The 20,794-nt window shown below is 34.3% G+C and overlaps 2 protein-coding genes across 9 annotated transcripts; both read left to right on the top strand.

Annotated features, from left to right (window-relative positions):
* The first annotated feature begins 2,567 nt into the window (after positions 1–2,567).
* Positions 2,568–17,861, top strand: LOC120267772 (DNA damage-binding protein 1). Of its 8 annotated transcripts, XR_005538568.1 has the most exons (16): positions 2,568–2,785; positions 4,719–4,853; positions 5,004–5,083; positions 5,253–5,336; positions 7,303–7,390; positions 7,523–7,686; positions 7,795–9,781; positions 10,412–10,719; positions 12,511–12,832; positions 13,052–13,207; positions 13,322–13,463; positions 13,964–14,040; positions 14,482–14,621; positions 16,076–16,184; positions 17,105–17,393; positions 17,478–17,861. XR_005538568.1 is itself a non-coding variant. In XM_039275451.1 (15 exons), the coding sequence occupies exons 1-15, from the start codon at positions 2,621–2,623 to the stop codon at positions 17,309–17,311; spliced, it is 4,164 nt and encodes a 1,387-aa protein (XP_039131385.1). In that variant the 5' UTR covers positions 2,568–2,620; the 3' UTR covers positions 17,312–17,861. The 8 variants fall into 8 exon arrangements, 7 of the variants coding, with proteins under 7 accessions (XP_039131385.1, XP_039131390.1, XP_039131387.1 ...); XM_039275451.1 differs by having other exon boundaries at positions 17,105–17,861; XM_039275456.1 differs by lacking the exon at positions 2,568–2,785 and having other exon boundaries at positions 4,839–4,853; positions 5,291–5,336; positions 17,105–17,861.
* Positions 17,862–17,964: 103 nt separating this feature from the next.
* Positions 17,965–19,764, top strand: LOC120267774. The gene is made up of 2 exons (XM_039275458.1): positions 17,965–18,813; positions 19,121–19,764. Exons 1-2 carry the CDS (start codon positions 18,758–18,760, stop codon positions 19,605–19,607), a joined length of 543 nt encoding a protein of 180 aa, XP_039131392.1. The 5' UTR covers positions 17,965–18,757; the 3' UTR covers positions 19,608–19,764.
* The last annotated feature ends 1,030 nt before the right edge of the window (positions 19,765–20,794 follow it).

Genomic DNA, 20,794 nt, shown 5'->3' with positions numbered 1-20,794 from the left:
TGAATGAGGGTTTTACAAGCTCTTAATGTGAAGCGGAAGTACCTTAATTGGAGGAGGGAGATCAATTAATTCCAAAGGAAGGCTATGGGCAAAACTTTATTAGTTAAGATGAGAAGAACATCTCTGCTTGCTACAGTTTATGTTATTTGGAAAGCTAAAAATCAATGTTTTTAAAACCGGACCGGATCGCGAACCGGTCTCACATTTGGGACAGTAGTCAGTCGGTCCGACTAGATGATTTGGTCGGATTGAATGACGTAATAAATAAATAAATAAATAAATAAATAATATATATATATATATAAAATAACAAACTTTATCATATTTTTAATCATAATTATCTTAAATATTTATTTTAGTATCATTATAATTTTATCAAAATCATTGAAGATTCAAATAATTAATCGAGGAGAAGCAACAAATACAACTCCCTTAAACTTTTTGTTTCATAATCTATTAATCATAAATGAATGATGATAACTAAACCACCAATTAAGCTGAGGATGAAACAAGGCATGAACAAAAAATAATTCAAAACAAAGCTAGAACTAAGTATGCTTAATTTAATTATCATATTTGATCGTAATTACCATTAAAATAAAAGTATAGAATAAAATAAGTCCTAAATGATTTATATCTATTAAACAATCTACAAATTTATTCTTTTGCTCATTTTCTCATACCTCCAAACTCCAAAGTTCCAAGAATCCAAACAATATTTTCAACAAATCAAGACTCAAAGAGCATCATGAAATCAAGAAAAAAGCGCCGATTCATGCCCTAAGTCATTTCTTAAAAAAAAAAAAAAAATGAAAACTTAAAACCGGGCTTTATCCGGTTTTGGTCCAATCGGCCGGTTTGCCGGGTTTGGCCGGTTCACAAATTAGTCAACAATTATACTAAAACCGGATCTGGTTATGAGCTGGTTCCAGTTTTTCCGATCCAACCTGTCAGTCCGGTCCGATTTTAAAAACATTGCTAGAAACTTATTGATCTTTCAGCACCAAAAATCTAGTGAGGAGGATGTGTATAAACATATCAAGGAAATTGTGTTTTTGAAGTACATTGTTCAGTTTTCTAAACAGAGTGACAAGGTTTTATATAACAGGTGGGTGTAAATGAGTTTCATCTTCCGGTAGTTAGATTTGTTTCTATATTGTTCTCATTTTATCTCAAGTATTGTGTTTTGTAAGAGTAGTTTTCCTTATTCTATTAGGCTGTGTTTGATTGCCAACATGGAAAATGGTTGGAAAAGAAAATTTTTCCATGGAAAAATTTTATATGGAAAATAAAAAAATAGTCGTTTGATTTGCATTATTTTCTAGCTAGAAAATCAAAAATTTTCCATAGAAAATTCAGATTTTGTTGTTTGATTGATCTTATTTTTCACGGAAAATGAAACATTTTTCATGCAAAAAACCTCATTTGTTGTTTGATTGCATCAATTTTCCTGGAAAAAAATCACATTTTTCCATGGAAATTTTTTTAAAAAAAATTATTAAAAATTATAAACAACGCTACGTGGAATCGAATCTTACCATCAAAAATCGTCAGGGATCCGTTCATTGATCTAGATAAATTTATTTAAAATATTATCAAGTTATATAATTTATCTTTTTTTAAAAAAAATTTAAAAGAAAAGAAAAAACTTTTCTTTTAAATTTTTAAAAGAAAAATTATTTTAAGTAGAATTGAATCTTACCATCAAAACATCGCGGATCTGTTCATTAATACTGGATAAATTTATTTAAAATATAATCAAATTATATAATTTATCTATTTTTTAAAAAAAATTGAAAGAAAAGAAAAAACTTTTCTTTTATTTTTTTTAAAAAAGTTATTTTAAATGTTTCAATCACACGTTATTTTTCACATAACCCCTTACGTTATTTTTTCACATAGGCCCTTATGTTTCCCTGGAAAACTTTTCCCATGATGGAGACAAGGAAAAAATTTTCACTAATTTGAGGGAAAATAAGGTCACGTGACAGGGTTTGTGGAAAATTTTTCCATGGAAAATTTTGGCAAACAAACAGCTTAAATTGATGGAAAATGACCCGTGAAAAATTTTTTCAGGGAAAAAAGGGGCAATCAAACACAGCCTTAGTTCAAGCAATTGTGGGCCTGATTCTCAATGTTAGAGATATGGATTGGTGATGCTGATTTGTAATTTTTTTGTTTGTTTTGAGATGTTTTGTGTTTAAGAAAGTTTTCTTTTTGTCTTGACAATAGATTAAATCAATAAAATAAATAAAAAATAATTTTGTTTATAAGCTACACAAACATATTCAATTTTTTTTTTTTAGTTTTATGAATATGGTCACTCGACTCACTCTGTGAAATCCCAATTGAATCAAGCTTAAAATAATTTACTAAAAGACCAAAGTAACTTACCATCAATATTTTAATGTGATTCAATAAAGGTATTCGGATCGGATTCATGGTTTACAGACATACCCGACCCGTTAAGAGCGTTAGCGAATCCAGATCCCGCCATGATCTAGCCAAGATCCGATAAAATCTTAACGGATCCCTCTCGTTAAATCCGAAATTGGAGCCCTTTTCATTCTCGCCAAAACCCTCGTTTCCGGCAGCGAGAGAAGCGAGAGAAGCGAGAAAGATGGCCGGGATCGGAGAAGAGGAGCTCCATGCCGGAATCCAAACCTCCAAGGAGAGCAATGGTCCGCACTTCCTCGCCAAGTTCATCCTCCGTGGTAGCGCCGTTCTCCAAGCCGTCTATGGCCACCTCCGCTCCCCTTCCTCTCATGATGTCGTCTTTGGAAAGGTATTCTTTTCTTTGCCAGATCTTGATGAGTTTTTTGATATTGGCATCGATTTTATTATCGATCTTGATTAGTATTGTGGTCTTGGTCTTATCTAGTTTGTAGTCATTGATTGCGTAATTGTTTGTCTGTGGAAAAATGTTTGATTTTTGTGGCTAACCGTAGGGTTTTGATCTTGATGAGTTCTTCGATTTTTTATTTTTTATTTTTAATTATCGCGTTGTCTTTTGTGGGGTTGTCATGCATTATGATTTCGCTAGAGTGGGATTTTCTGAGATATGAATGGGAACTAAACTTTGGGGGATGGAAAGAATGAATTGGATGGCGGGGAGTGTTTAGTGGAAAAGAACCCAGTGTTTTTTGATGCTAAATCATTTTGTTTGAAAGATGGGATATTACAAGTTTTCTAGGTCAGAAATGGTGTCAGCTTCAATCAGTACTGAGAGCAAACTGAAATGATCTCACATTTCTATTCCACTTGATCAACACATGACTCCATGAGATTTTTCCAAAATGTGAAAGAAGTTGTGTTCTTTGAATATATGGAACCAACAAAAAAAAAAGGAAAAAGGTTAAAAGAACATAAAAACAAAAAGATAAGAAGAGAATGATTTTCACTAATAGTAAACGTGGAAGATATTATTAAAAAAGGTAGCTCATGCATATCTAAGTTGTTGCCACAGTTACACACATGATAAGATAATTGGATGCATTTTGGACTTTGATGTTTCATGATTACAATCTCATTATGAAAATCATGTTATAACTTATAAGAGACGTAAAGGAACTACAGATGTGGCATGTATGAGAAGTAAGGATTAACCTGGCAGACATGTGATATTCTCTAACGGTGCTATTTTATATTCGTTTTTACTTTCCTCATGGATTCTTTGTGTTAGATTCATGATAGGTGAAGTTTATGGAAGGTCCAATTGCAAAATCCACACTATCAAAGTCTAATCAATTTATATTTGATCTTGATCTGATTGTTGACTTTTAGACGGTTTGTGTTGTGGTGAGTCTGTTGAATTATGATTGCTGGTTAATTCCAGTTGAATGTTTAAAATAGAAAACTTCTATATTTCGGTAGATTATGATATTAAATTGATTTTTTAATCAGATGGAACACACCAAGAGGAGGATCTTTTGGCTAAGCCTTGGGATGAATTAACCTATTTAGTTGTTTTGGTGATTTCATTTAGTAATATAATGTGAGAGGGTTGTTAAAGATTGCTATGGATGCATATAAACAACCAACTAATGCACTGATGTATAGGAATTGGATATTTAAACTGATACAGTAAGAATCCATATAACATGAGCCATATGAAAATCTTCACAAGTGTGTACTCAGTTAATTGGTTTTTTTTCCAAGACTATGAACTAGTTGTATGCTATTAAGCTACCAGAAGTTATCTAATACTATGTCTGTATGACATAGTTGTACCTTTGGTTGATGTCACAAATGGACATTGGTTTTGCATCCAACCACACATGAGTACCGGTGATAACTTTGGAAGGTTTTTATGTTTAAATGTATTTGAAATGGTTGTGTTGAGTTATGGGATTTCTTTGTCTTTCCTCAACAGTGGAAATAAATCGCCAATACTACTGCATGGAGGTTATTTTTATTAGTGCCAGTTTAGTCTTCATAAATTGTACTTCTTCTATGCATGGTCTCCTGTTCTTCCATTGGTGGGATTCTTGTGCATTGGGCTGCTTCATTTATTTGCTACATCTTGTTTGGCATGAAGTCCTAGTCATTGTATTATTTCTTCTTTTATGATATGATAGAAGATAAAAAACTGTCATGAGAAGATTTTACATTGATTCATTTTTAAATATATTGACTAGTAGTTGCAAGTTCATTTTAAATGATATTGGAGCATATTGGTGATGCTTATTTGATATCATGACATGGAACCACTATTTCAGGAAACATCCATTGAGCTGGTTGTGATTGGTGAAGATGGAATTGTACGGTCCATTTGTGAGCAGCCTGTCTTTGGTATAATAAAAGATCTAGCTATCTTATGCTGGAATGATGGTTTCCGTGAAGCTACTCTACAGGTTCAATCTGGCAGTTTATGTGATTTTTTTTATACAATTACTTGTTTAAGGCATTTGAAAATACCTTTGTTTTTTAAAACATCATTGAGTAAAGATCTCTATTTTGTTTGATGAGTGACTTCTGCTTCTTGCTTTGTTTTATGTTTTCAGACACAAGGGAAGGACCTTTTAGTAGTTCTTTCTGATTCTGGGAAGCTCTCTTTTCTTACCTTCAGCCTAGAGATGCACAGGTTGGCATGATTTAATAGTCTCTTTTTTTTTTTTTCTTGTACTAACATTCTCAATAATGACATTGGGTTGACCTCATTTTTGGCATTATCACAAGATTGCTTGATGTTCCTTAGCTTCTTAATGGAGGTGAATAATACATTCTTTAGCTGGCACTAATTCTGAATTTAGGTTCTTTGCGGTGACACATATTCAGCTATCTAAACCAGGAAATTTGAGGCATCAACTGGGAAGAATGTTAGCAGTTGATTCTGAGTAAGTTTTGTGTTACCATATAATATCCTTGACAGTTGTTCGTTACTTGCCCTTTTCTTTGAAGATAGTAGCATTTCATGCTGGTGAGCTTTCTTTTAATGTAGGTTAAATTTTCTCTTGCTGTTAAACTAAAATTCAACTCGATAAATAAGCAGACATGGCTTTGTTTTCATTTGGCTGCACATATACATTTTGGAATATTTACTGTGTAGATTGCTATGTTGTATACCTTTAGGAGGACTGCCTGTATTTTTTTCTCACTCTTAGACATGTGCTCTAGAGTTGTCATGTTCAATTTCTTGCCATTTCTTATTTCTATATTCAATTTGTTATGTATAGAAGTGGCTTCTTATTGTCAATTTTCTTTCTCTGAACCTACCAATAAATGTTTGTTAACTGTGATTTAGGCAACAACTCTCCTTACAGTGAGAGTTGTATCCTCGGATATTGATACCAACACGAACACTTCTGGTTAGGGTTTTGTTGTATTTAGCTCATGTTTGCCATATCTTTGTTGTTCATATCCGATCGTTGTGGCTGTTTCTAAAAAATCATAGTTACATTAGTGAAATGACCCCTATATGCATGATATGGTAACTTAGATGTTTATATGCCGGCAGTGGTATTATTATGTTTCCTTGTATGGCCATTTTGCATTTGACTGAATACCTTAGCTGAGTATTGCAGTACTTATCTTAAACTCTGTGCTTGTTGTATATGCTTGCAAATTCTTTCAGTTTATTGAAGGATCATTTTTCTCATAATCTCAATATCCTGCTAGTATTGATTGAAAAAACCTCAACTTTGAGGAATCAGCATCTTCACTTTCCTGATTGGAAAAAATCTTAGTAGTCCCATATGCTTGTGTGAGCCAACCACCTAGGAGCTCTTTAGTCACTCCTGAAACCTTAGCTGAATAAATGTTTTATCCTTATTTGCTTTGAGTTATTAATGACTTTAAGAGCTATGAATTGTTTTGGTATCAAATTAGGTTACTCTAAGGGGCCATTTGGGTCACGGAACCGTATGGAATAAGATTATTGGAAATGTGATTCCTAAGTCATATTGACAGTGATATGTGCACTTTTTGTGTGGTTGACAATGCAGTAATGTGATTGGAATGTAATGTTTATCATGTTTGGTTGACTAGGAATCTTATATTATCAATTGTATTTATTTAATTAAAATACCCTTACTAAATAGGTGCTAAATATATCAAAATTCATGTGTTTGGAACTTTGGATATAGAAAACAAAATTGTTTAATAATAAATGTGTTATTATTAAAAAGTTAAAATTTTAATTTTAAAATATTTAATTTTTATTAAGATTAATTTAGTCAAACTTAATTATTTTAAATAAGTATAAATTTAAAATTTTTCCTCCAACTTAATATTTGATAAAAATTTTTAATTTCAAATGTTCTTCTTATCTTTAGCCAAATATTTTGATAAATATATATTTTAAAAAAAAGATGTGTGGAAAGAAAAAAAAATGTAAATTTCTTATTTTTGAATTTTTAAAACATTGTTGCTTTCGTGATTTTAGTGGATTTAAAGAGTATAATGAGAAAAAATTCACATTCTTCTTGAATGTTACATTACCACCCATTGAGTTGATAATCACATCACCGATAATGTTGCCTAAGTTATCATATTCCAGGAATGTAATATTCCCACCCTAAGCAACCAAATTAGGTAATCTTACATTACATATTACCCCAACTAAACGTCACATACGAGTCTTTGTTTGGTTATAGAACTTGTGTTAATCTTGCATTTTATTTTTTGAACCACAATGTTTTACTTGTTACCTATTGCTAAGAAAGCACAAAAGTCATGTGAAAATGCAAAAGCTATTATTATGTTCTAAGTTTTTAGTGTGATATTTTTGTCGTCCATTAAGTAATGTTGAACGCTCTTTGCTTTGATAGGATAGTTTGCTAATATTGTCTTTTAATAATGCAGCGGGTGTTATATTGCTGTTAGTGCTTATGAAGATCGATTTGCACTGTTTCCCCTGTCAATATCTGCTGGCAGCCGTATTGTTGATGAGGTCAGATTTATGTTATTCATTAACATACATGAAATTTGCTATTTTTGTACAACTGCATGCTCTAAGTTTGGCATCTAATTTGTTATAGTACTCATTTCAGATATTGAAGATCTTCCCATGTCATAATTTCAGAAAATTTTATATCCACCAGAAAATGAAGTGGAGACCAGCTCTTTAAGGGATGCTCAGAGGTCTAACATCCGGGGCACAGTTTGGAGCATGTGTTTCATATCAAAAGGCACAAGTCCTTTATACAAGGATGGATACAACCCTATTCTTGCAGTTATAATCCATAGGTTTGTTGGTTCCTTCCATATATGTTACTAGCTGCTATGATAACAATGTTTGATACATCACATTTATGAGGGAATGAACATTTGACTGATGGAAAATTTTCACTGCAGGAAAGGTGCCGTCCTGAATGACTTGTTCTTATTTGGACGGAATCAAAGGAAGCATTCTATGCATGTTATATCTAGGTTTTCAGAAGCTGGAGCTCTAGCACTTTGCATCTCCAAAGTTCCTCATCTTCCTGGCTTTGCTATTCTTTTTAGGATGGGTGACTTACTTCTAATGGATCTTAGAGATCCACACAATATTTCTTGCATTCATAGAATAAACTTTAGCTTTTCTAGTGCATCTGAAGAGTTAATTAGTGCTGAAGAATCTTATAGAGGTCTAGATGTTGATGATGAAGGAATGTCTAATGTTGCAGCTTGCGCTTTATTGAAATTGAGAGATTCTGGTGGTAATATGATTAGAGGAGATGATCCCATGAACATTGATAGTAGAAGCGGGAAAACAATTCCATCTGAAAAGCATGTGTGCTCATGGAGTTGGGAACCATGTGAATCAATGACTTCTAGATTAATTTTTTGTTTGGATTCTGGAGAATTATTCATAATTGAAATTCATTCTGATGTTGAAGGAATTAGAGTAAATTCTTCAGATTGTCATTATAGAGGTTTGCCTTGCAAGGCACTTTCGTGGGTCAAGGGAGGATTGATTGTAGGACTTGTTGAAATGGGTGACGGGATGGTTCTCAAGTTGGAAAATGGTAGGGTAATTTATAAAAGTCCCATTCAGAACATAGCCCCAATTTTGGACTTATCAGTTGTTGACTGTCATGATGAGAAACAAGAAATTTTTGCTTCTTGTGGGATGAATACTGAGGGATCTGTAAGGGTTATTCAAAGTGGTATCAGTGTAGAAAAACTTGTGAGCACTGCTCCCATTTATCATGGAATTACTGGTACATGGACATTGAAGATGAAAGAAAGTGATTTATATCATTCCTTTCTTGTCTTATCTTTTGTTGAAGAAACTAGAGTCCTCTCTGTTGGCGTAAGTTTCCGAGATGTCAGTGATGCTACTGGTTTTCGGTCTGATGCCTGTACCTTAGCCTGTGGTTTGGTTGCTGATGGAGTGCTGGTGCAGATCCACAGGACTGGGGTGAGATTATGTTTTCCTACTACATTAGCTCATCCTGATGGCATCCCTCTTTCAGATCCAATGTGTACTCTGTGGAATCCTGGTAATATGGCCATCAGTTTGGGGGCTGTCAGTAATGATGTGATAGTTGTTGCTACTTCTAATCCCTGCTACTTGCTTGTTCTTGGGATCAAACAACATTCAGATTTCCATTTTGAAATACAAGAAGTCCAGCATTTGACACTACAGCATGAAGTATCTTGCATATCTATTCCTCGTTATACTCTCAGTCATGAATATACGCATCCAGAGGTCAATATGTCTAATACAAATGACACTTGTTCCCACAACACAATTGTGGTTGGCAAGGTTTTTGTCATTGGAACTCACAAGCCTTCGGTGGAAGTTTACTCTTTTGTATGTGAAGAGGGTTTCAAGCTGTTTGCCATTGGATTTATTTCAATAAATAATGCAATAGGCGGGCCTACCAGTGGCTCCATTCCCGAGAATGTGAGGCTAGTGATAGTTGATAAATCCTATGTTCTGTCGGGATTGAGAAATGGGATGCTTCTTCGCTTTGAGTGGCCCACTGTGTCTGCAGGACCCCAGAACCAACTTCAACATGAAACTTCATTGAATAAAAGCTTGACATCATCAAGTGTTACGCCTTTGTATTCTCCTGGTGGCGGGACTCAAAATGCTGAAGAATCTTTACCGATTTTACTACAATTAATAGCTATCCGTCGCATTGGCATAACTCCTGTATTTCTGGTAGGCCTTGATGATTCACTTGATGCAGATGTATTAGTTCTCAGTGATAAGCCTTGGTTACTGCACACTGCAAGACACGGCCTTGCATATACATCTATTGCATTCCAACCGGCCACTCATGCAACCCCTGTTTGTTCTGTTGATTGCCCAAAGGGTATTTTCTTTGTATCTGAGAACAGCTTACATCTGGTAAGTATATTCTACCATTATGCAAACTCTATTGTTATGACAAACAATAGCTTTGTTCTTGCGTACATTCATCACCTTGAAACTATTTTGTGTGTGAGTTATCGTTATATGATGTGGTGAATTTGGCGAGTGCTGAATTTAGAAATAATAAAGATCAAGCATTAGCATCAAAATGGTATTATTAAAAATATTTAAGCTGTTCCATGATATCTTTTGATTTGCTTTATTTTTTCGAGTGGTTTGATATTATTTCAGAGCATTTTTTTCTTTGCTAGAATTGGTTTCTGTGCTTTATGTTTAATGATCTAATATGCAATTTGGACAATTATTTGTAAATGAAACATTTTCTGTTGCATTAAACAGGTTAACAGCGGCATGAGTTTCATAGGAGTAGACTTTTAGTTTCCTTAATGCCACGAAGCTCTTGAACATTCTTGTGTCCTGTTACTTCTAAATATAGACACTCAGGGTATTGCTGTTGTTTCTTGCTATCTTGGCCTTTTAAGTAGTTCGTAATTTCTACATATATTTTCCAAGTATAACTTTATGACCCTCTATCCAGCGAACTTTAAATTATTTTTCTGTAAATTTGATTCTCCTTTTACTGATGGTGAATTCCATCTTACGCAGGTGGAAATGGTATATAAGAGACTTAATGTGCAGAAGTTTCCGGTTGGAGGTACTCCTAGGAAGGTTTTATTCCATAGTGATACCAAAACTTTGCTTATACTGAGAACAGGACTGAATGGTGCCTCTGGTTCATCGGATATTTGTTGTATGGATCCTATCAGTGGATCAATTCTTTCGACATATACATTTGGATTGGGGGAAATAGCGAAAAGCATGCAAATGATGAAAGTAGGAAATGTGTCAGTTTTGATCGTTGGAACTAGTCTTTCTGCTGGCCGGACTACTATGCCAAGTGGAGAAGCTGAAAGGTTATCTTATTTGACTCTTTTGTTGTCTACCCCAGACTTAGCTTTTCTGAATGATTATATCTATTGTTGATTATTTTCTGTGTGCCTTTTCCCTTATCAACTGGTAAATTGAACAAATGATACTGTATGGGATCCGTATAGTAAATCAGAAAGCCATTTCTTATGGGAAGCATGAATTTGACAGTTCAATACATGCTCAATGTTGGAAGGATATGCTTAACTTGCAAGCTATCATACATATTTTTGAATCAAGAAAGATTTAGTTCTAGAACCATTTATTTATTCTGGTTCATAGATAGAAACATTGATTTTAAGGTGCTGTTACAACTTCCATCCCAGGTTTATGTTGCCAAACAAAATCTCATCTTGATCGGTTGGTGAACTGTGGTTTTGTAACTGGGCCAGTGGCTCACCATTATTGTTTTTCATGTCTGAAGTCCTAAGTTTTTACATTTTTTTGTTGTTCTGATGTATGTTGTTGTCTGCAGTGTATTGCCCAGCCATTAATAATATCTACTAAACTAGAGGACATAAATTCTTGTGTTCTAGATAGAACTTTTGAGCTCGAGTCTATGGTGAATGCCAGCTTTGGCCTTTGAATCCTTGGCTGAATAAATTCTAGTGGTGGTTTGTGGAGATTGTTGGGAGCTATCAACTTCGCTTTTGTGCTCAAGTTTCATGAAAATATTATCATGATAAACTTCCCATCACTGATTTGTTGTTAATTGTATTTAAGTCATGGGTGCTAAATACAGGTGCTGTCAAATAACTTTTATTGCATTGGCTTCATCTCATCTTCTTTCCCATGTTTAGGATCTGTTTCTCAGGATTTTTTTTGGCTTTGAATTTTGGTTGACTTTTTTAGCAAAACCTCAAGATCTCTGCCTCACAATTCTCTCTTGGACATTTTTAGGACTTAGAGTTTCGATTTTAGGTCCAGCTGTTGTAGAGACCCTTAGGCTATGCGATCACATTTTTTGCTTCAAAGTTTGAACAAGAACTATAAAGGATTGAGGTCCATGGCTTTCTCTAATTGATGCAAAAACAAGGTGGATCACATGCATGAGATGGCCACCATGTGGGTGAAAATAATCTGCTGAATTATTCCATGACAGATTGGTTTAGAAGCTGGTAGGTGTAATCCCATCAGTTGCAACTGTTGGTGTTTATATTGGGGTGTGAATTAAGATTATTATTATTATTTTAGGTCCTACTACAGGAAGATTTCAGCTTGTGTTTAATGGCACAGTAGGTTCTAAATCCTTAGGAAAAAGTGATGGAAATGTATTTGAGGATTTTAATTTATTCCACTTATGAAAATAGAATTGTTGATATCGTGAAAAGGCTGAATAACTATTTGTATTTCCAATTGGGCTTCTTGTTTGGCTTTCTTGGTTTTATTTGTAGAAAAATTTTCAGTGCCCTGGAAATTTATACTGAAGTCATCAGAATCAATCTATCAGGGTTACCTTGGATAAAAGTCATGTGGTGCATTACTAGGGTTTGGTTTCGTTTCTTTCCTCACCTCTTTCTTGATACCCTTTTGGTTATGTATTTGGTTTATCCGAATGTGCGCTTTATTTTCTTAATTATTTGATATTCTGATCCACTTTTTCTTGTAGTATTTGCAATTTCCTTTCTGTGGTACTAATGCCAACTTCTGTGTGTCATTTTCCATCCAGAATGCTGAAGTTTTCAAAATTGGTTTACAGTGTTGTCCTTTATATCCTGTTATTCTGAAGGTATTTGTTTCATAGATATTACTTACTAAAGAAAATATTTCAACTGCAGCAATGCAAAGGGCCGCCTTCTTGTCTTAAGCCTAGATATGGGACAAAGTTCTTCAGACAATGCTTCATTGGCTGTTTGTCCAAACTTCAGTTCGTCATTTCAAGCAATCTCAACACTTTCTGAAACAGTTGGGAATGCATCTGAGCGGCTATCAAGCAATAGTCTATGTAGTAGTCCAGATGATCCAAACTCTGATGGTGCTAAAATGGAAGAAACAGAGCCAGGTCAATTGCGCATGGTTTTTCAACAGTCACTGTCTGGTGCTGTACTTCATGTCTGCCCATACCTTGGCAGATATGTCTTGGCATCTGCTGGCAATACTGTAAGTTTCATTCTTAGAATGGCTATAAATTTAATTACATTTTACGAAATTATAGCTGTAAATCATAATGAGTTTAATCTCTCTTATCTTTCTGACCTAGTTGATAGTGAATAATATGGTTAGTGTGAATAAAAATTGAGGACACTAAATAACTAGAGAATGGTTGATTAATTTTCTATTCTATCTTCCATTAATGGCTTGTGTTATTTTTGTTATCAGCTTAATGTCTTTGGATTTCAAAATGACAACCCTCATCGTGTCAGAAAGTATGCTGTATCAAAAACACGGTTCACCATTAATTGTTTGACCACACATTTTACTAGAATAGTCGTTGGTGATTGCCGTGATGGTATCATTTTCTACTCTTATCAGGAGGTATGATCTATCTGCTGATCTCTAATGTGCATTATTGATTTTCATTCATGTTGATCTTGTTCAATTTTACGACACGTGCCATTTGTGATAACTTATATTTATCTTCACTTGTAGGATCTTAGAAAACTGCAACCTTTGTATTCTGACCCTGTACAAAGGTTAGTTGCTGCTTGTGTTCTCATGGATATGGACACTGCTGTGGTTTCAGACCGTATTGGAAGCCTTGCTGTTCTGTCATGTGTACATCATGCACAGGGTAATTCCTCTCCAATGTTTTCGTGGTTGCATAATTGCTAGATTAGTGGCTTTTTATCCTGTTGTGTATGAATAGTGTGGACACTGGCATACACAGAGTTAGCTTTTGATCTTCTTCTGGCATTTTAAATTTTGAACTTGCTTAGGTATGGTTTTTATTGATTATCCTCTTGTGCATGATATGAACGTTAGCATCACATAGGATGTTGGCTTTTGATTGTATTGTATTGTGTTCGGTTGTAGCATGTGTACAGCATATCTATTTCATCATGAGGATTCACTCAGTAAAATTTCCACATTTGATAGGATCCAATGTGCTCCGCTAGAACCTGGGTCACTTTGCCTGGGGGCCTTTAAACTCCCATTTTCACTTATTAACTGACAATATTGAAGTCTATTTGGCTCCCCACTAAAATACCATCTTTTTTTTTTAAACTTCATTGGTTCCTTGTAGCAAACCATCCACTAATTCTGACTTTGTTTACTATGATTATGTTGCAGGTAATGGAAGCCCAGAAAAAAATCTAATGCAAAGTTGTTCATTCTATATGGGAGAAACTGTAATGAGTATTCAAAAGGTAAGACCTAGCATTCTTGCATTATTTTATTGAAATAATAGTCATACTGAGTGAAGGAGCATTGAACATGCATAAATTAATTATATCCAATTCTTGTCTGCCTAGAACGATTTAGTTGTTATATGAACAGTTGGAGCAACATTTTCAAAATTGACTAGGAAAGATTCCCTGTATGTTTGGATCATTCTTTATACTACAGTTCATGAGAAGTTTGGCAAGCTTCTAATATGGTCATAGAACTTGAACCAATTTTAATGTGTGCATATTGAGATAATTTGAAGTTAGATCAGGAGTTATTCTTGAACAGGTTGCCCAGTGGTAGTTTCACAGTGATGCCACTAAAACCCTTTCCTGTTTATTGAGCTTGTCTAAGGTTGGAAATAGTTGAGTCTTATATGATATTCGAACATAATTCAATTATTTCTGTTTCAATACATGCAGGGTTTGTTTTTTCACAAGCTCCCTATGGATGATTTACGTGGCAACTGTAATACCGCTGAGATGGTTTTTGAGTCAGCGTGCGACAGCATAATTGCAAGTACATTACTGGGAAGCGTGTTGATTCTCATTCCTATCACAAGGTGAGTGTTTTTTCAAACTATTTGTACTGAGTTTAATGCCAGTTCTTGTTACATTTTCTTATAGTATGTGTATTTGCACCAATTATGGCTTGATTCTTATTTCTTACTTGGGCGAGTGTTATTGTGAGGGTGTGCAAAAGTTACTTCTAACGTCCCAGAATGTTGATACAAACACAGTAAAACAGTTTGGGTGACCATCTAGCACAACAATAGAATTTGTAGACAGATATGTACAAATATGATTTTGTGGTAATGCTCAAGTTAAAATTTCTCTTCCTTAGATGTCTGCCACAGCACTGCACTTGTTCTTTCATATGCTCAATAGAAGTATTATTTGGCTGAGGTTTCTCTTTATGCCTCATAGTATGAGAATCTCATCATGATCTGTTCAGTCTGAATATTACACAGCAGTCAGGACTAGTTGAAGTCACCAAGTTAGAGATGGAGAGATGAAGACTGAAGTCTCTTGGAGCATCTTGTTTATTGAGAAACTATATAATCAGATGCATGATTTCAGATGGTAGATCAAAATATCCTCAGTAATAAGGCAATCAAACTATATCAGGAATTTTATTCTTTACATGGCAAAACGAGTGCGTAGGATTAAGAATAATGTTTATGTCGTGTGTGTATATATATATATATATATAGGTTTACTTTTTGAAGAATTCTTGTGCAATGTTGCTAAAATCATGTTTTGGTTCGTGACTATATATATATATATATATATATATATAGGTTTACTTTTTGAAGAATTTTTGTGCAATGTTGCTAAAATAATGTTTTTGTTCATGACATTGTTCGACTTCTGCATTTAGAGATGTGATGAACAAGTTCAATTGCCTCGAAACTCATCGAAATTTTAAGCACTGGTGAAATCGTGAGTTAACCTAGCAATCTCTATCAATTTTTGGTCTCCAATCTCAATCTCCACAATTTTTAGACGCCTGATGTGAGTTGCGTTCAAGTAATGTTCATGTCATTGTACCAAGGTGGAGAAAAACTAGAAAAACTTTATATTCCTCACCTATGCACTCCCTGGTGACCGGTCTGGTGGTCTCTGCCTGGTTGCCTCTCCTCTTCTTTATTTCTGAAATGCCACTGCATCTCCTCTGTTGCTGCTCATTTCCCCCTTCCCCTCCCATCTCAAACCATCCATTTCTCGTCCCATCTCAAACCCTTCATTAATCTTTAAATGATTATGGACTTTTTGAACTTTTTTTAATTGTTTATATGAATTGTTTATAACTGATTATATTTTCATGTTTTTAAGGTTAATAATTTTCACTAAAAAAATATTATGTGAAATCTTAGGATTTGACAAATTCCATTTTATGATTTGTTTTTTGCATAATGTTGTCTGATCTTGCTCATTAATGCATTTTTAATCACTTTGTTCTTGTGGTAGTTGTTATTTCATTTGGTAACTTATGGCATACCCTAATATAATACAGCCAAGAACATGAATTGTTAGAGTACGTTCAAGCAAGACTTGCAGTTCATCCACTCACTTCACCAATACTAGGAAATGACCACCAGGAATTTCGTGGACGCAGAACCCGGGTAATGTGGTTGTGATGTTAATTTTAATTGATTTCGTCTCACATTTGTTCTTTTTGTGCTTGCTAATCAATTTGATCTACTGCCAATCTGGTGGTAACTGTATTTTTACTGCATTTACATGAAAACCTAACTTTTAGCATTATTTTAATAAATAGATGATTTCCCTTGTATAGTTTTCATTAAGAATCAAAATATACCTTGTAACCATCTTATAGAAGCATGGATGGAGAAAAGAAGTTGAAGTTGCAAATTTGAGGGTAGCACAGTACTCCTTTTTTATTATTATTAATATCATCCCAAAGAGGTACTCTTGATGCTAATCCACTGCCAGAACTCCATCTGGAAACGTGACACACCAATGAATTTAGGGCCACAACCAGTTGAATTTGATCTTTTACTTATCCCATTCCCTCCCAACATTCATAGACTCATTATTGTCCTCCAATACATCTCATACATCTCAGTCATTGTATTTATCTGTGAACGTGATTGTGATAAAGAGTTTGAATGAGTTTGCGGGGGAAGAAAATCCACTATAAAATTTATATTAACCATGGTTATCTGCTAGATTAATTTTGACCATCGGTTCTGGTTTTTTTGTTTTATAGAAATATTAAGGAATTGTATGGTAAAAGTAGGAGAGACGAGGGCCAGATGTTGACGTATTTATTTACTGATTATATTTTTTTAAAATAAAATTAATTTTGACCACTAATGTGTGTATATGCAAATCTAAACTTTTACAGCTATGCAAGCAATATCATTATTTGCATTTTAGAGGGGCACATATGCAAATGCTTCTTTTTAAAGCATTGATTATGTACCCTCTTATTCTGTTCCTTACTTTCCCCAGAAAATTTGCGTACTATTTTCTACCATAATGTTGAAAGACCAGATTCTTGCACCTTCTTGTTTTGCAGGAAGGAGTACCTATCATTCTTGATGGAGACATGCTTGCGCAATTCTTAGAACTAACCAACATAGAGCAAGAAGCTGTGCTTGCAACATCTTCTCAGCTGGGTACTCGAGCTTCAACATCAAACTCTTCCGGCTCTAATGTGACTGCCAACCAGATTGTTCGCCTTCTTGAAAGATATCATTATGTTTTCCACGGACGTTTACTATAATGTTGGTCATGCAAACAGGAAGATGGGGAGTATTCCCTAGAAAGAAGTCAGCCTTGCTTTACATCACATGAGGAGTCATTGGGTAAATAGCATGGGCTTGTCATCCATTCCAAATTCATTTAGGCACCCACCCTTGACTAACAGATGATACATAAAATTCCAATAGGAGATGTCCCTGCTTGATGAGGAAATTACGCTGAGCCTACCAGTTAGCCAGCAAGTGGACCTTGTAAAACTTGTCCCAGACATTTGTTATGCAGATCACTGATCAAGCAACGACCCAAATAGGTGCATCTTTGATGCAAAAGACTTGTTCAGTACTGATGTACTTCTAGCCTAGACTTCACTGTGGATGCCAATTTTTCATGCCACTTTTCATGTCTAAATGATAGTATTTTATCATTTGGAAGCACCTGGGATTAAACAATTGAACTGCTGTATCTTTTCAGAAAGGTTTTTACCTGTTGTAATTTTGTCTTGTAATAATAATAGTGGTTGTCCACAAGACTAATAGTTGCATCATGGCAAAAGAACACTTCTAGTGGTCTTAGCAACTGCTCTTTTTGGAAAAGTCACTCCCTTAACAGGCAAATTGTTGATGCTAACATAGTAAAATTTTCTAGCATTTCTGTCATTGTCACAGCCATCGCGTGCCCAGGGTCGAAAGGTGATCTTCTGACCTGGTTTATTCTTTTCAAATGACATGAATATGTATAATCTGAATATTGGGAATGACACTGAAGTTGATCAAAATTCGGTTTTGGTTCAAGTATTTTGTGTGGTTGTTCATGCTAGGATTCTAAAGATCTTGCAGCAGTTGCTTCCTCTGCTTTCAGTGATTATTGTCATCAAACTTAAGCAAGCGGAGTGACCTTTCAGCTTTGGTGACGTGGCACCAATGACTACTTTTTGACCCCAGTAAGTTTGTTCTTTAGTAGTGTCACTTTTCTTCAACTTCATCCTAAGCTCATGCATTGTTTGACATCTAACTACTACCTGGCTTAGCTTGAGAGCATGAAATCAGTAAATGTCATATCAAGTATCATTCACCGACTTCACTGGTTCTACTCATCATCATCATGAGCTTTGTTCCATTTTCTTGTGTTTTAATAATAGTAAAGATGCTGATATTTTACCAATTTGACTTGTAAAGTACAGTGACTGGTGATGCATTGCAGAGGAAATATTGAATTGAACATCAGCTTCAGAAATTTCCTCATCAATTAAACTCATAATTCTTTCATGCTTGATTCTTCTTATTTTTTTATCACAGTTTGCTTTCAGATACTACAACAATAGCCCACCAGCTCCAAATTTTTTGGCTATATCTGTTCATACATTCGGAGAAGCAGATGGTGAACAAGGGGCCTTAATTTTGGTGAGACTTCAATATATGCATCTTGCTGCATCCTTAAGCGTTTGTCTCTGCTTTTGTTGTGGATAATTATGTCATCCATGAGTTTGGACTTTCTAGGCAGTTGGGACATCTCCAAGAACATGAGGTACTTATCAATCCCTTTCTCACAAGATTACAACTACTTGAATGTTGTGGTTATATGTATGTCTTACCAAACATGCACTATTCTTCAGTTTTCAAGTTGAATGCTATGTTTATGTTCATCTTCACTGTTTCTTGATACTCCAGTAGGCTTGAATTGAATATGAAGTGCTTATATAGTATATACATAGATGGAGAGATATGTTCATACTTAGAAAGTTGGTGCTGAGGTGCTGTTCTTCTTTAATAACAATGCTCTACCGAATAGAAATACGATATGGCAGCTTCAATACATGCACAACTTTTGGTAGGGACTCATTTTCAAATCAATTCGAGATGTCGATGCCTCAAAGTGACTATGGAAACAGACATTCCACCTTAGATCACATCACAAAGAACTCTATATGCTCTCTGCTTCTCAGTTTCTCAATGTGTGAAACCATGTCTACTGAATGTGAACCAAAGAAGCGTCGATATGACCTGAGCATGTCTAGAAGAACAAGAAAGCCTTTTTCATGCACTGCCAAAGAAACTGAGCTTCAGAAAATCAGCGATGGTGAAAACCGTGTTTCTCTGAAGGAGTTAATGAATGAAGGCAACGAAGGAGGGAAAGCCAAAGAGAATGCTACTTTCGAGATGAAGAAGAATATGTCCATTGTTGTAAGGCAAGGTGAAGCCGGAGAAGGGGGAAAAATGTCGGGAATTATGAGTCGGTATACGAAAATTTTGAGTCATTTGATCAAAGCCAAGAGGGAGACAAAGAAAAGAGCAAATGTGAAACTATTCTTGCAGCAGTAAAACAGATTTTGCAGGTGTTGCCACTCTACTTTGTTTATTGTATATTTCAAGAGTTCTTGTGAACTTTTTTTATTTTTTATTTTTTATTTTTTATTTACTATACATTATTCACCATAATAGAGATTCGGAACGTTACAATGGATTGGAATAAGTTGTTTTCATTTCAGGTTAACCAAAATAATAATAAAAAAAAAGCAACACTGTTTTCTTGTTGAATTTTTGGGTTTTTAAGTGTTTTTGGAAGCTTGTTTTTCATGCAATTTGGCAGAAAGAAGACGTAATATTGGAGATTTGACACAAATTTTATTAAAACGATATATTTAAATACATTTTTTGTTTTGTAAAAAAATAAAAGAAGTTCTGTAGTTATTATTTTTATAATTTAAAGATTATCAAAGAGGTTGATTCTGAATTGTGAGTTGATAAAAATATTTATATTATTTGAAGTTTTAGTGAATTAGAAGAGTTTGTGTTAAATATTTTTGTTAGCTAAAAATAATTTTATTTTTTCCAATTAGTAATATTATTTTTAACAAAATCATGTAAACATGAGTTTATTATAACAATTTCAGTTGCTTTTAGTATATATTGATCAGGCGATGACCTGCTATTTATTTTTGTGTTAGTGACCAAAAAAATTTATTGGGTTAGTTTGAGTTGACCGTTTAATTTTTTCAAATGACCATTTAGTCCTTACTTCATTAATAAATTACCTTCCAGTATAAAGGAATTCCCATCTTGACACCTGTGTGTGGCCCAGGGTCTCACGTGTCCGAATCTAACAATCATCTCATGTGGTCCAAAAGTCCAATTATTTTCTCATTTTATTCATTCACTGGGCGCACTTGAAGAGAAAATCGTCAATCTTATCTTATCTTATCATCATTTATGTTTAATTTTCTTTACCATGGTTTATTCTTAGTCCATTTATAAAGTTTTTATTTTTATTTTTCTCATTCATCTAACTATGTTTAGTTCATAATAGGAGTTTTCATTATGGAGATGAATGTTTTTATGTAAATGTTGAATATTATTTTTATAATTTTTTAGTGATTTTGAGTGCTTTTTTTTAAAAAAAAAGATTATTCTTATATATACAATATTTTTTAAACCTTACAAAGTGGGTCATAGGCTAGTATTTTTTTTTACTGATACTAATTACATATGTTTACATGGTATACATATAA

This window comes from Dioscorea cayenensis, chromosome 8 (assembly GCF_009730915.1).
Source record: "Dioscorea cayenensis subsp. rotundata cultivar TDr96_F1 chromosome 8, TDr96_F1_v2_PseudoChromosome.rev07_lg8_w22 25.fasta, whole genome shotgun sequence".
Taxonomy (NCBI): domain Eukaryota; kingdom Viridiplantae; phylum Streptophyta; class Magnoliopsida; order Dioscoreales; family Dioscoreaceae; genus Dioscorea; species Dioscorea cayenensis.
The sequence above is the reverse complement of the archived record's forward strand: the minus strand, read 5'-3'. Positions and strand labels throughout refer to the sequence as shown.